Source organism: Phoenix dactylifera, chromosome 1, assembly GCF_051530095.1.
Source record: "Phoenix dactylifera cultivar Ajwa chromosome 1, Ajwa_hap1_PhDact_Kaust_v1.1, whole genome shotgun sequence".
Lineage (NCBI taxonomy): Eukaryota > Viridiplantae > Streptophyta > Magnoliopsida > Arecales > Arecaceae > Phoenix > Phoenix dactylifera.
In genome coordinates, this window is record NC_143190.1 from 39,309,281 (window position 1) to 39,325,373 (window position 16,093).

Sequence of the window (16,093 nt, forward strand, 5' to 3'; positions counted from 1 at the left end):
CTAGCATGGCGCAAAAGAACAACTCTTTGCTCTTTCATGATGTACGTTGGCATGTAAAGGAGCCAGCTACCTTTCAGCCTCAAGGCTGATACAGGAAGAACCAACTAATTAACACTGTAAGCTTGGGTTTTGTCTTGTAATACCATTGGACAAAAGAGAGGCCGGCTAGGGCAGCTTCTCTGGCCTACTCTTTACCTTCTAGTAATTAAGAAACCAGTGACACTTATATAAACAACTTAATGAGCAAAATAGCCAAAATAGCCGTTTTTTTATGGCTAATCATTTGTCTTATTCTGATTAGAGAGCATGTACTTGTTTCATTGACTTTGTAGTGCGAGTCCACCGGACCACGACATCCAATGGTGTACTTGCATTCTGAAAATTCACAAGGGTTTTTATTTTTTGACCATAGATTAAGCTCTGAAAAGCTTAGGTCTGCCCTACTCCTCTTTCTCAGTTTAGTCGTGGCAACTCAATGAGCAAATTGAATTTTTTTAAATCCTAAGTCTTGCCGTTGATGAGTCAATAAAAAGGCCTAATTGCAATTATCTAAGAAAAAGAACATATGATATAGAATTTTGGAACTGATATAATGATCATCCATATAAATATATAAATTTATATATGTGTGCATGCAAAGTTAAAGTTGTGTCAGGAGAACGCGTATGGATGAACGCGTTACACAAATCTTGTGTATTACCAGTTAAAGTTGTGTCAGGAGAATGAAAATCAATGAAGTGGAGACAATTTGATCATGTTACGGATCAACTCTCTGAGTTTTATATTAACAATATGAACAGGGTACGCATATATGATCAACCTAGTGTATTTCCAGTATGCTTCAATCAATGGTAAAGAAGAAGACAACTATGCTGCATGATTAACGATTTAAAAAAAACGTGGCATCCCGTCTTTTCTGGCAAAACACTAGTACCCTTCATTCCACACTGTTCCATTGTCCTCGTTCACCATAAATAAAAATTCCAATAAAAATTTGAATGGCCTTGTAGACCCCCCCTATATATAGACCCAAAACTCCAGTAGGGACTAAGCGAGACCCACACACCCAAAACTCCCGTCTATCCCCTCCCCCTCGTCCACTGCTAGTTTTAAAAAGCGCACCACCATATCCTCTTGAGATTTCCAGCCCTCGACAACCCCCTCCCATCTCTGCAAACCCATTCCTTCCAAAGATGAATCCCTGGCTAGCTCCCCAATCCTCAGCCATCCCTCCGCCACGTGTCATTCCCTCCACCACACACCCATGCACGTGAAGGATGTGGTGAAACCCTAGCCTCCCCCCCCCCCCCCCCCCCTCCTCTCTCTCTCTCTCTCTCTCTCTCGATCAAAGAGCCATGGAGGCAGAGCTAAGGGGCACCCCCACTTCTATCCCCGTCTCAAACCCTAATCTCCTCCAAACCCCTCGGGACTCCCTCTCTGGGGCGCTCAGGGGGCGCCTTGGGAGCCTAGATGGTGCCTGTATCGAGAAGCTCCTCCTCCACTGCGCCAGCGCCCTAGAATCCAATGATGTAACCCTAGCCCAGCAGGTCATGTGGGTCCTCAACAACGTGGCCTCCCCTCATGGAGACCCCAACCAGAGGCTCACCTCCTGGTTCCTCAGGGCCCTCATCGCCCGCGCCTCCAGCCTCTGCCCGACCGCCATGCCCTTCGCTGCGACGGGGCTCGCCCGGGCCCGGCCGATGACCGTGACCGAGCTCGCAGGCTACGTCGACCTCACCCCGTGGCACCGCTTCGGCTTCTCCGCCTCCAACGGCGCCATCCTCAAGGCGGTGCAGGACAGGCCCAAGGTCCATGTGCTCGACTTCGGCATCACCCATTGCATGCAGTGGCCTACGCTCATCGATGAGCTCGCCAAGAGACCCGAGGGCCCCCCGTCGCTCCGCATCACCGTGCCGTCCTCCAGGCCGCCGGTCCCTCCTTCCCTCAATATCTCGATTGAGGAGGTCGGCCTGAGGCTGGCCAATTTTGCCAAGTTCAGAGACATCCCATTCGAGTTCCATGTGATTAAGGCCAATTCAGCGAACTCCGGTGACGGGATGGATGCCGCCTTGCGCTTTCGCCAGGAATTGGCATCGGGCCAATTGGATCCTTCATCCCTGGGGCTCAGGGACGATGAGACCCTGGTCCTGAATTGCCAGAGCTGGCTCCGGTACTTGCCAGAGGAGTCAGGGGGCATTGCCAGGGACCCGTCATCGAGAGATGGGTTCTTAGAGTTCATACGCGGACTCGGTCCTCGGATTGTGACGGTGACCGATGAGGACTCCGACTTGGATTCCCCGAGCCTCACCTCGAGGATCATGGCATGCTTCAACTATCTATGGATACCATTTGATGCCCTCGAGACCTTCTTGCCCAAGGACAGCCCCCAGAAGGCGGAGTACGAGGCCGATGTCGGGCAGAAGATCGAGAACATCATAGGGTTTGAGGGGGGCCGAAGGATAGAGAGGTCGGAGTCCGGTGTTCGGTTCGTGCAACGAATGAAGAGAGCAAGATTTCAAAGCATTCCGTTCGATGAGGAGACGGTGAAGGAGGTGAAGCTTCTTTTGGATGAGCATGCAAGTGGTTGGGGTATGAAGAAAGAAGAAGACATGTTGGTGCTCACATGGAAAGGCCATAGCTCAGTTTTCACCACAGCTTGGGTCCCAGATGGATTTGATGAATAAAAGCCTTGTCTCTTTGGATGGGAGAGAGAGAGATCTCGGCATCCCTTTGTGGTCCAACGCAAGAGCCGTGGCAAAATGGTGTAGGCTTTGCCTACGGAGGTGGGTGGGTGTGATATTTGCCTAGGGTGGTGGGGGGCCACAGAGAGAGAGAGAGAGAGAGAGAGAGAGAGAGAGAGAGAGAGAGTAAAACGGCCGGGTTTGTTTGTTATTTGTAAAAAGGCCAGCTTTGCAGCGGAGAGAGCATCTTAGCTTGGCAAAGCCCGTATGATCGGTGGCAATATTGGAGGAATGTATCTAATGTCTTCATCCATGGTGAGGCTGTGCCTCGGTTTAAGTAAGTTAATTTTTTGTTGACACCTTGTGAGTCACAGTAACAACAAAGCAACTTGCCCTATATGTGCTTGCAGCCTCTGCACGACAGGCCTTGGGAACCAAACCCTCTGAAGGTGGCTACTTTTCTCGTCATGAATCCAGTCTGTTGCTTCGAAGTTAGGACTATATAAATCATATACTCTCAAGATTGGATAAGATCTTCTTTCTATATATTATGGGTAACCCGGTTATGCTTGAGGCACCATTTCATTCCATCACTTGTGGCGTTAAATTTTGCATGAAGAGCTAGTGCTCCGACTGAGAATCCAATCCAAAAATAAAAAATAAAAATAAAGAAAGAAGGTGCACCTGGTGGCTAGCGAGAGGTTTCATGGAATCTAAAGAGTTTAAATTGTTATTTTGGTCTATTTTATCCCTTCAAGTTTCTCTACCACTTGTTATGCACCACACAACATTGCATACCTTCTCATATCTGTAAGTAGGGTTGTCACTGGGACGAGGTCAATACAGCTGAATTCGATACGGATCGGATACTAGTATATCGATATCCATATTTGTTTTATTTGACGAATATAAATACAGATGTTAGTCAATGCAAAAATTTATATTTATATTTGTTTTAAACAAATATAGATACAAGTTCGATATCATAGGCATGGATATAAATACATATATAATTCTGATAATTAAATTTTATGGTCATAAAATCAAATATATTATTAAGTGAATGATAAATTAAGTTTAAAGCATGTTAATATGGTTATTTATTTTCTTTAAAGGTTCATGAGTGCTATATAAAATTAAATAGAGTTACCAATAGAATCGGATATTCAGATACAGATCAGATAGTTGTCTATCTATATTTATATATTTTTTTTGACGAATATAGATACTAAAACGGATAGTAGTCGGATATCCGAATAGATTTGGAAACAAAAATGAAATCGGACGAATATCATTCAATCCATTTTTACCCCTAGAGGTCAAGCATATCCGTGCTTCAGTCGGCTCGACCCCACCCGACAAACTGGATTTAAAGCCATATAAATCAGGGCCAGGGGTCCTTACATGAATCCGGCAGAGTATGCCCACTGGATTTAGGCTCCGGGTCAGGATGTGCTCAGATTTCCAAACCGAAAAATTATTGGGGCCGTCCAACGTAACCCACATATGAGGCTGAGACCTTTTGGAGACGACATGCTTGAGAAAAGGGTCTGGACGCCATTTTTGGTCTCCCCTTTGAGTATTTGCAGCATACGTGCATAAAAACGTGTCACTAGTGGTGCAAAAGTGCCCAAGCTCGGCATGGATAATCTTTCAACCGAGCCTAGCCAAGCTTTTCCATTGCTCTAAAGCATACTTTTCCATTACTCTTGAATGGAATTTGATGCAAACAAACCGAGCTGCTCACGAACGGCTCGCTTTCAGGGCACGAATTACATTGGTCCACAATATTGGCCAGATGCTGGGTTAGCCCAATCCCATGTCTCTGTCTACCTTGTATGATAATGTCAATAAATGGGCTTTCCCTCCCCACCTGCACCAACAGATAAAATGAAACATAAGCTTGCACTTCGGACTCTAGACTTAAGAGATCCTGAAGCCTACATAGACTATTGTTGGAACTTTGCGCAACTACTATCCATTAATTTCATTATCATGTGGTTATTTGTCACTGAGTTCCTTTTCTTTTTCGACATCAAGACATCTTCAATTGTTTGATCTCGGAATTTGTCCATGCCCACGTAGGTCTGTAAAAATTAATGGCCTCACAGAATCAGATATAACAAGAAATTGGAGCACATTGATGCCATGGGAGTCGGTTTATGGACTCGGCCAAGTAACCAGATTTGCATCCATAGATTTATTTATTTATCTGCATCATAAAAGTAGCAATAAGTTGATAGAATAAAGTAGATTTATTTATATATTTTATATTTTTTTACACTCCTCTCCATATATGGGCCGAACGAATTCAGGACCTCTGCTTGGATATCATATTAAAATTACCACTTGTCCCAAAAACTTAAACTAATAGAACGAAATAGATTTATTTATATAATTTATATTTTCTTACACCTCTCTCTCATGCTTCTCAAACCCTGCCGTCCAACTCTATTTTCTCCGCATCATTAGTCTTAAAAAAAAAATTAAATTGAAGGAAACTAACTATAACCATATTTTCTTTACAGCAGAAATTGGGCCCACATCGTTTTCCCCTCCCTGTCCGTTGAAGAAAGTTTAACAGGAGATTGGTCGCCATTCTTCCACGTTGCCATATGTATGGGCACCCAGAAAGCCCAGTTACAGTGATTTGGTTGGCTGCAGCTTGTTGGGCTCGGATTGCTCGTTTGGGCTGAGATGCAGCCCGGAGTCGAGTCGCACGGCTCAAGTCAGACTCGCCGCATTCCCAGCGTCCCGAGTCTCGACCTCACGTCCCCGCGAGAGTCTCGAGCCCGCGACACTTCTGCCTCCTCTTTCTTTCCTCTCTCGAGCACTCCAATCAGCAACTCCAGGGACCATCCTCGAAGGGTGACCACACCTTCGTCTTTAGACGATCCAACCAAATAGTTCCATATACTTGCAATCCATATTTGCAGCTTTTCAAACAAAAGAAGTTGAGATGCTGTAATTATGGATTTATGCATCCAAAAATCAAAATTTTGTTGCGTGCACTACTGCAGCTCTACTTGTATGCAACTTCTATTTTAAAATCATAATTTGTTCCAAAAGTTTAAGCTGATAGGATGAGGTAGATTTATTTATATATTTTATATTTTCTTATACTCTTCCTTACATGTAGGTCAGATTTTTCTTTTTAATTGGAAGCCTAATATGTGAAATTTTTTAATAATGGAGTTAAAAAGTGTGGAGACAGGATTCGAATTCAGGATCTCTGTTCTGATACCATGTTGAAATCACCACTTATTCTAAAAGCATAAGTTGATAGAATGAGATAAATTTATTTGTAAATTTTATATTTTCTTACATTTTATTGCATTGTATCTCTGGTTGCAAGGAGATGCAGTTCAAAGGGAGGAGGACAAGGGTTTTGCATGAACTATGACGTCATTCTTGGTTTTTTTTTTTCAATGAGAAAGGGAAAACTGTGTGGAGACCAATCTGTTTTTAAGTCGACTTGGTTATAGTTAGTTTCCTTTTATTCAACTGAAAAAAAAAAAAACTAAAGATGGGAAGAGAACGGAGTTTAATAACAGAGTGTGAGAAGCGTGGGAGAGGGGCGGTTTAAGATGCGGGAAAAGCAGATCGTGACAACAGTTCACGATCGCTCTCTAAACATATATATATATAGGTTCATGAGGCCTGATGGATACTGCATGGAGTTCAACCACGCATATGGTTTTAATAATGACAAAGGTAGTGTGAGAATTCTATGCAGGCATTTGTTTAGCCCTATATACATTATTTATTGAAATTTTTTTAGATATTTATATAGAACTAAGGAATCCAAAAAATATACCTTTTGACTAGTCTTTTTTTAAGTAAGATTGAGCTTATTGAAGCTGACCATGAACCAATTGTTGAATAGGTTAAATGGAGAGAGTATGTGACCTATATATATATATACATACATACATACATACATACATAAAGGATTAAGAACTGAGAAGATTTTGGAAACTTATATAGGATTAAAAAAATTGATTGGATCTCAAAATATCATAGATAGTCCAAAGAATGATAATGACCAATAGCTTTATATATATACATTAAATCAACAAGATTATTTAAATTTTTTTCCTCTTTTCCTATCTTGTGAGGAAGTTAAGGTTGAACAAGTTCTTACCCCTTCTAAAGGATTTCTTTTCTTCAGAAAAAAAATGCTCTAGTGCTCAGACTTGTGTCCGGGTGGGATGGTTTCTTGTGCGGGACTTTTCTTTCTTGTATTTCTTCTTGTTCTTTCCAATTCTTTTCCCCTATCCATTCTTTTTTTCTTCTGTTTTTTTGGTTCTCTTGACCTTCTTTGACTCGCAGTGTCTCAATTTCGTAATCAAACAATGATACTTGCTGCCTCGATTTCCTTAAAAAAAGGAATTGCAAACATTGAGGAGGGATGGCAATCAGCCGAGGAAGTCCCATTGGTGCTTCCTAAGAATTGTGTTTTTTAAAACGTTTTTGATATCCTTCCAAGGATCTTATTATCTATTTCTGGAGGCAAATAATAATATGTTGCTCGGATTATCTTGCCTCAACTAGATCTGTTGGTGCAAATTGGATTCATTTTTCTTGTAGAAATCCAATCCAAGAGATATTTTTGGACGAGATTTAATGATGTAAGTTGTTATGTTACTAACAACTTGTTCTAATAATCGTAATATAATGAGTAGTAATCATTATTTTTCACTGATCAACTAAATAGAAAAGTGATATATTTATTTGGACCCTTTTCAATACAGCGTACTGCATATTTACTGTTCAAAAATTGATATTTACTATATAACCCTCAAATCATTTTATATCTTTGGAATGATATCTCCATAGATTGTTAGCTAGCAATATTAATAAATAATGATAATTTTTAAAATATAGAATGATTTGATTATTCTCTTCTACTGTCAAAACAAAATTACTTCTTTGCATTAATTTCTTTGGAAAATTTATATAAAAAATAGCCTTTTATTATAAGACCAAATATTAAATTTTTGTCAAGAATATTAGTATGGAAGGATAATTTATTTGTTTTACTGAAATAATTATGTGTTAATTTTATCAGTCAAAAATCTAATGGGAAGGATATTATTGTAAAATAGTGATTTTCAAAGAGCATAATTTATATTTACAGGAATATATATAAATATAAATAAGATCAAATAATGATATTATTTTAAAACTGCAATAGAAAGTAAGGTTTCATGTAATAGCTATTATTTTATTCCCAAATAAACCTTGCTATGGGCATTATGGATAATGTTAGAAATGGCCTGATTCAAGCACTAAGTTGGTGAGATCGTCAGAGATCTCAGCTCGTCTATCGTTCGAACTGGAGAGATCAGATAGAATCAATGCATACCTTTGTGGCGATATTTCAGTAGCCACTATGCTCGATAAGAGATGATCCCGACATCAAGTACCCATAAGTCGCTAATGAATGATGGAGGAATGGCTGCAGATAGCGCTCCAATACTGGCCAAAATAAAGAAAGCCAACTATTAAAGCTTGTGGCAAGATGACGGATTTTTATTGGTCGGTTTGTCCATTCAATAGAGGCCGATTGTGAGGTAAACGGTGAAACAATAATTTTATACCACTGTGACATTCTAGAGGCATTGGCATTTTACTTTTCTATGAAAAGGGCAATTGGGTTTTTCTTTTTTTTTAAAAAAAATTCTCCTACAGTTAAAGACAAGGAAATCAGCTTTGCAGGATGATAAAATCAAAGTTTCACCCCAGATTCATCTAGTCTTGCTGTCTCTCGGAATTTTAGATTTTGGGAGCATATCAGCTATTTGTAAAAAAAACAACTTGTGGTCCATTCACCGTGGCATTCTCCCCACCCATCAACTTTCACGGCGCTATGTCCGAGGATTAACGCTACGGCCAGCAGGATCCAACCCTCTGAACAGGAATTTTTCCCACCGCACAGACATTCCGCGCCTGGCTGGCACTAGTGGGCCGGTGGTCACAGTTTACATCACCACAAACCCACCCATCTCCATAAGCCAGTGGCAGCAAGAGCTGAAAAGGAAATGCCGTGATCGTATACTTTAATTTGGTCCCTGTGTACCGTCGCTGGTAATAAATCTCTCCCACGTTTCATGTTCCTCCCTTGTCAACTTTCTCTGCAAGAGCGTAATACGAAGATAAGAAATGAGGGAGGTGGTTTGTCATCTTCTCCTCGTTCCTTTCCTCTTTATCTCATCACTTGGGTGTGTCTCTGAATGCTTCTCTTTATATAAAGCAAAAGAAACGAACGGCTACTGAGCAGTCCTAAAGAAGGTTAAGAAAATTTTCGACGTTTAACCAAAAAGAAAAAATGAAAATTTGGGACGCCACGTATCATAAAGAGATCGACCGAAAAAACCAATAGCAACTAGTATGATACAACATACATATGGAAATGTTGAATTATATGCACTGATGGACGCCTCAAAGTTTTTTTTTTAAAAAAAAAATAATACAAAACAAAATTTCGCGACTCACAAGATACTTAATCTTTTTTTTGTTTTTTTTTATTTATTGCAGGAGGAAAGTTATTTTAAGGATTACAATAAAAGGAAGAGGACTGCCTCGGTAACATTATCATATATTAATCCAAATTTAGGTGCCTCTACTTATTACAAGTTGTTGTCATTATCATTAATGTACCATTGGCGCATAAAGGCGAGGGAGCAAGACATGACTACGACATACGGTTTTGCACTATTCACAGTACCGTGAGTTATAAGGGAGCAAACACAATATTAAGTGTTACTTTGGAAGAATCTATTTGTCCCTGATTAGGCAGCTTGCTAGATGTAATACAACCAACGAATGTAGTTCCCATGTATAACGTATCCATGGGGCAGAATAATTTCAAAAAATGTTTATGATGGTTGGGGCTTATCTACAAACCCACATCTCTTAAGAACCATAGGTTGTGGGTTTAAATTTTGAATGATGTGTCTCCAAATATTTAAACCTAGATAAATAAAGTATAGCATGTCTTTATACCTCTCAAAAAAATTTAAAAAATATTTTGATAAGTCTTCGTTCTCTTTCAAGAGAGGAGGAAAAAAAGAAAGAAAGAAAAAGGGGATATAGCTTCTTCTTCTTTTTCGCTAAGGTAGAATTTAGCTTCTTAAGTATATACCAAGACCCATGGAGTGAATCCAACCCTGCACCCTAACCTGCCAACCTAAGGTCTACACATAGTTTAGATGCTTTGATTTAGTAGGAAGAAACTAACCTTTATCTTACTACCCACAACATCTATGCCGTCTCAACCTAGGCAGGCCGGTTGAAGCATCCACCCACAATTTCATCACCACATACACCATTTAAGCTACGTACAGATGATAGTGGCTTGATATACATTTGGGAAGTAATTTTGGCGATCAGTTGATAAGTTAAAGCAGGCAAGTTGGGTTCATAATTGGTGCTCCTTGGAGTTAGAAGTATGGACTACTAAAAAATATTGAAGAGTTAAAATATATCATCAAGCATTCGATGTACATATTTAATGCAGACGTTGCTAATGGCCTATTTGGTGTGAAGGGGACCAAATTAAAGAAGGCCTGGCTGGGAGTAGTGAAACATGACTTGTTACGCTTCATATTTTGACGAAGTTTGGATTTACATCAAATGAGCCTGACTCAGTATTCGTCTAGGAATCATTAACTGCATGCATGTACGTTTGTCTTCTTGAAGGGTTAATTTACTTTTAATGTACATCATATGTAAACAAATTAACACCTCAAGGAAATTCCATCCACTTTAGATTAAGGCCTTCTTCACTGCGAATTAAAAGTTTTGATTAAGGTCTGCTTGGTTCTTTTTTTGTTTCAAATGAGTCATGCGTGGTTCATTGGGCCAAGTCTCAACATCAAGATAAATCCAGTTCTTTTGGACCCTAAGACCTAAGCTGGTATTCTAAAATGGTCTAATCGCAGCTTCAGACATGATACATAGTTCCATTTCAGGTCCCTACCAAAAGCTTAAATGGGGAAACCAAACCAGGTTATATTGCAATCACAGCGTAAACATCAGCCCAAGAAATGGCCTCTGGGGTGATCTTATCCTCAGGTGCCAATTTCAGTATAAACTGGTATAAAACCCCTTCTGTCTCCTCCCCATCCTTGGGGGCATTTTGGGCACATATTGACTCACATGAGAAAGCATGGCACTTCAAGTAAGGAAGATGTTGGTTGGGCCGGTCATGTTTGTTTATTGTATAAGGAAGAACTGGGATTTGGCAGTGAGGAGATCACCACAGTGAGGTAAAACTAGAGAGAGAGAGAGAGAGCAAGGCCAGAGGAAACCAAGTCTCCTGGAGCTCAAAGCTTGGGGTCTGAAGAGCAGTGTATGAAATAGTAGCAGTTAGAAGAGACTATCAGGGATATCAGGCTTGTCGCCACCAACTGAACTGGTTGCTTCACAGAAGCTGCCACCCACCCTTCACACTCTTCCTATCTGTCTTCTGGATCTTGGTGTCTCAGAAATATGAGTCCTTTTCTTTTCTTTTTCCTTCTCTTCCCCTCGATTTGACCAGCCAGAAGGGCGCTGCCTTCTCTTTGTCTTGTTGCCCTCCAGAGAATATGGCTTTGTGAGTTCGCTTTTCCTTCCACCTTCTTTCCCATCTCCATCATTGGATCCCTTTTCAGTTCTAGAGATTGCTCTGAGAAGCTGGAGTTCTGTTAACCGTTCCAAAGCTTCCTTTTTTAAAGCTCAAACTTGTTTTGGAGGCAATGGAGGTGACTTGTGACCTACAAGTGGATGTTAATGGGGAGGAGATCTTCTTGGTGAACAAGGTAAGCCATTTTCTCCTATCAAAACTAATGGATAGTTTGGAGTATTTTATTTCCAAACGTTAATTTTATCCCCTGTTCCCTTAAACTAAATTTAGGATCTTGATCGAGCTTTTCAATTGGGTAATTCTATTCGTCACTCAAATATCCGTAAGATGCTTATGCCTTGTTTCTTCCTGATGTAAGAAAGCCAGTCAAATTGGATTTGATCCGGAAAGTTCTTTTCTTTGAATATTTAGAGCGTCTCTTCCTTTCATTTTTGCTTGATTCTTTGCTTGATGCGTAGCTGTCTTTAGGGATTTCATTCTATGAATAGAAAAAAATGGTATCTTCTTCTGTCCGTTGTTTTATCTAAGGCTTCTTGTTTTCTCCTTGAATTTTTCTTTTTTTTGTTTGATTGAAATGCTCCTTATTGCCGCTTGTCAGACTTTGAGAGATTCGAGATATGCCAGTTATTGGATAGTTTTTGAAGTGTTTTTAACTGTTTTTTGTTGTTGTTGTTGGAAATGGGAGGCGTACTTGAACACGAACTGCTAATGTTGAATTCATCAAATTCTCTTTTTAATTTTTTTCCCTTCCTTCAGCCAACTTTTGTTCTTATACAATTTCAATGTTCTAGCAGACTTCTTGTTTTGGGTGCCATCTTTGGTTTGTTCACTCTGTCCATCTTCTGTTGGCTGCCATCTTTGGTTTGTTCACTCTGTCCATCTTCTGTGGGCTGCCATCTTTGGTTTGTGCACTCCATCCATCTTCTGTTGGCCGGTCAACTTCACCCTCTCGTCTTATGGAATGTTGGGTTCAGTGCTCTGCTGCCTCTTTTTGATGGCTTCTATTGTTTTATCATAAGTCACGAGCCTGGATGGCTTTGCTCTATTCTGCTCTCATTAATGACTTCTTCATGTGAGGATTAAATGCTGTACGTCTTTATCCCTCTCACACAGCCCCACCTCTCTGTCATGAAATAAAGTTGGCCTCATAGGCGGTGCTATTGCTTCCTTCTTACCATGTATGAAGGAATGATTTTGCATTCTTGTTCTCCTTATTACGCTGTTACTATTAAATGCATATAGCTACTGCTCACCTTCTGTCTCTTTATTTGCTGGAACATTGGAAGGATTCCTCCTCTCTCCATTGTTGGGTTTTGGCTGCTTTCATGAATTCAATGCTTTCGGTGGTTGTCTTCTGAAAATCCTTTCAACTTTCAGAAAACCTTTCATGCCAATTCCCTCTTCCTCTTTTCTAACAATTTTCTGCCAAACTTGCCTTGGATTGCTATCTGTACCTATCTTGGACCTTGGTAGTACTTTCTTCTAGATCTATGATGTGTCTCTAAACTTCATTAGAAGAACTGGATTTGTTGTTGCCATATCTTTATCAGAAGATATATTATTAATGTTGAATTCTTTTCATGGTAATTTAGTAGACTAATTGCTAGCCACATGACATATTTCTCTGCACAAAGCATTTATTATAGTTGGATGAAATTATTTTGTTGATATGAGTTATTATCCTGTGACTCCTTGCAGGAAATCCTGTCATCGTTCTCTGGTAGGCTAAGGAAGTTGTTCAACAAACCATCGGTGACAGTGGCGGCAAAGACACTGAAGGTCATATTCCATGACTTGCCAGGAGGCAGCGAGGCATTTGAGCTCGTGACCAGGTTCTGCTACAACAATGGCAGAACTCAGATAACTCCCAACAATACCTGTCTTCTCCACTGCATAGCCCACTTTATGGAGATGACTGGAGATGTCTCTTCCTCACCAAATTTGATCAAGCTTACTGAAAAATCTCTTGAGGGGATCCCTTACTGGACATGGTCTGAGATCGTGAATGCCTTGAAACAGTGCCAAGATTTCTTTCCTACAGCAAATTCCTCAGGGATTTATGATAAAATCTTAGAGCCTCTAGTAGGAAGAATCACAACAAATAGTGATACCAGTCCTACAGGTTCCTCTTCAGAGAGCTCCACTTTGCGGTTTTCATGTGATACAAGGAGTACTATTAGCACAAAAAATAGCAGCCACCGAGCGTGGTGGTTTGAAGATCTTGTGATCTTAAACTCCGACTCAATCGAGAAAATAATCAAGAGAATGGTTTCTCAGAAAGTAGACCATGGGACAATCAGTAGATTCCTCTTTTATTACATCAAATGTAAACTTTCCAATGCCGCCTCTGATGAGAAGAAGAAAGCCACTGAAATTGTCATCGATCTGCTCTACTCTCTTGACATAAGCTCAATGTCCTGCAAGGGCTTGTTTGGGATTCTTCGTGTCTCTTTATCTCTGAATCTGAGCAAGTGTTGTAGAAGCAGATTGGAGAGTATGATAGGAAGTCAGATTGATCAAGCAACACTGGATAATTTACTTGTGCCAGCCCCAGCTGGAATGGACAGTCTTTATGATGTAAATCTAGTATTAAGGTTTCTGAAATCTTTTCTAAGTGCTGGCGGCCAAGCATCTTTAACTAGATTGAAGCAGGTGGGGAGCTTAATGGACTTATACTTGTCAGAAGTTGCTCCAGATTCATGTTTGAAGCCCTCAAAGTTCATTGAACTAACTACAGCTCTACCTGATGCTGCAAGAGATTCTCATGATGCAATTTACCATGCCATCGGCATGTATTTTGAGGTGTGGTATTTACATGATCAAAATTTTCATGTCAATTTTCAAATAAGTTTTATGTTCTAGGTGATTCAAATTTAAAATTGAATGAAAATACTATGTAAGGCTAGAAATCTGCACTCTGAATGTTATTAGGGCAATTTGAATAGGACTAATTAGAATTTGAGAATTCAACAATAAACTAGATTGAATGCTTCAAAAATTTTGGTTGCTCATTTACAATATGTGATCTGAAGTTTTTCTTTCTCTGTGCGCCTATTATCCTTTGATAAATGCTCAGATTCATGCACTATTATCCGAGGAAGAGAAGATGAAGATATGTTGTGCCATAAATTACGAGAAGCTTACATCAGAATCCTGCAAGCACCTTGCCCAAAACTCAAAATTTCCTTCAAGGACAGCAATCCAAGCACTGATTTCTCAGCAATCGAAGCTCAAGAGCCTACTCCAAGACACCGACCACCTAAAATCTTTCAGTTATCCTCTTAAGGTAAATGGATATAAGCAAAATCAATGCAACGACGGTGAGCAGATCATTCTATATGCAAAGAAGCTTGACTTGTCAATGGAGAATGAAAAGCTTAAAGCCCATCTACAAGGGATGCAGTGGAGGGTGGTTCAATTGGAGAAAATTTGCAAAAAGATGCAAACCCAGATGGCAAAGATCATGAAGACCAGGATATCCAGTCCTAGTAACTCCAGATCACTTCCCAGACTCTGTTCATGATTCAATTCCATATGTCCATTTGATAGTTTTTTCATATATATTTTTGTACATAGTGTTGTTGACAAGTGGGTTCTGCAGTATCTGCTAGAATGTTTTTGTCCCTTCCTATGGTGAATTAAAGCTGATTTGTGAGCAGTGCCTTTAACAGATGAAAATGAGAGATTGTTGGATTTTTTTTTTTTTTTTCCGAATGGTGATATGTCTATTTGTACAGCTGCCGATAAGTTTGGCTCTTCTTTTATCATTGGTGTTCATTGGTGTTGGGGGGATAAGATTTTTTCCCCCAAATGACACAAATGCCCCTAAGAAGCCGCACAATCTCCGACCCTGGACGGCCGAAGTCGGCGTCCGACCTCGGAACGCCCGACCTCAAGACGACCGACCTCAAGACCTCCGATCTGAGAAAAACCCCGATGTTCGAGGTCTACTCTTGTCAACCACCTGCTACGGCCGTGCACCTCTGAGGTCCGGCCGAGGACCATATCCTGACGCCCCTCTGGCATCTATTGCGCATGGCCGCTATAACCCTCCGGCTTACTCCACAATTAATGCGGATCTCCGGCTTACTCCACAATAAATGCGGATCTCCGGCTTACTCCACAATAAATGCGGATCTCCGGCTTACTCCACAATTAATGTGCATGGCTCCTGTCATCTACGGACTCTCAGCTCTCCACGGCAAATTAGCCCAGCAGAGTCTAGTCGACTATGATAAGTCTCTGATCTCGGCCATACCTCCGACACCAATGCAATAATTCGCCTGGTAACGTGCTAGTTCGGGTTGTACGACGCCCTCACCGCCGACATCAATGCAATAATTCGCCTGGTAGCGTGCTAGTTCGGGTTGTACGACGCCCTCACCGCCGACATCAGTGCAATGATTCGCCTGACCGTGCGCCGACCTGAACGACATGCCGAGCCGTACTACGGCTTCGCCCTGTTACATCGCAGGTAAACCGACCCCCGCCTATAAAAGGGAGCCTTGGCCTCTCAGGAGGGGGTTGGAAGATGGATACACTCTACAGACACTGTTTATCTCTCTTTTCATACTATTTGCCCCCTCCCTGACTTGAGCGTCGGAGGGCCGGCGCCGGAAAACCCGGCCACTGGTTCGTGTGCAGGCACCCAGACGGAGGACGCCACCAGCTGACGGATCGCCGCCTCACCACGAGGACCAGCTGCTCCTTCTCTCCGACCACACCAGACGGAGGACGCCGCCCGCCGACCGGTCGCCGCCCCGCCGTGGTGACTCGCCGCTCC

General features: G+C 41.2%; 1 protein-coding gene and 1 pseudogene across 2 annotated transcripts; both read left to right on the forward strand.

The window, feature by feature from the left end:
- The first annotated feature begins 1,055 nt into the window (after positions 1–1,055).
- Positions 1,056–3,027, forward strand: LOC103723876 (scarecrow-like protein 32 pseudogene; annotated as a pseudogene). Its single transcript, XR_015967120.2, has one exon. The product of XR_015967120.2 is annotated as a scarecrow-like protein 32 pseudogene (transcript).
- Positions 3,028–10,893: 7,866 nt separating this feature from the next.
- On the forward strand, positions 10,894–15,024 carry LOC103723872 (Phototropic-responsive NPH3 family protein). The gene is made up of 3 exons (XM_008814948.6): positions 10,894–11,485; positions 13,009–14,112; positions 14,387–15,024. The coding sequence occupies exons 1-3, from the start codon at positions 11,423–11,425 to the stop codon at positions 14,831–14,833; spliced, it is 1,614 nt and encodes a 537-aa protein (XP_008813170.3). The 5' UTR covers positions 10,894–11,422; the 3' UTR covers positions 14,834–15,024.
- The last annotated feature ends 1,069 nt before the right edge of the window (positions 15,025–16,093 follow it).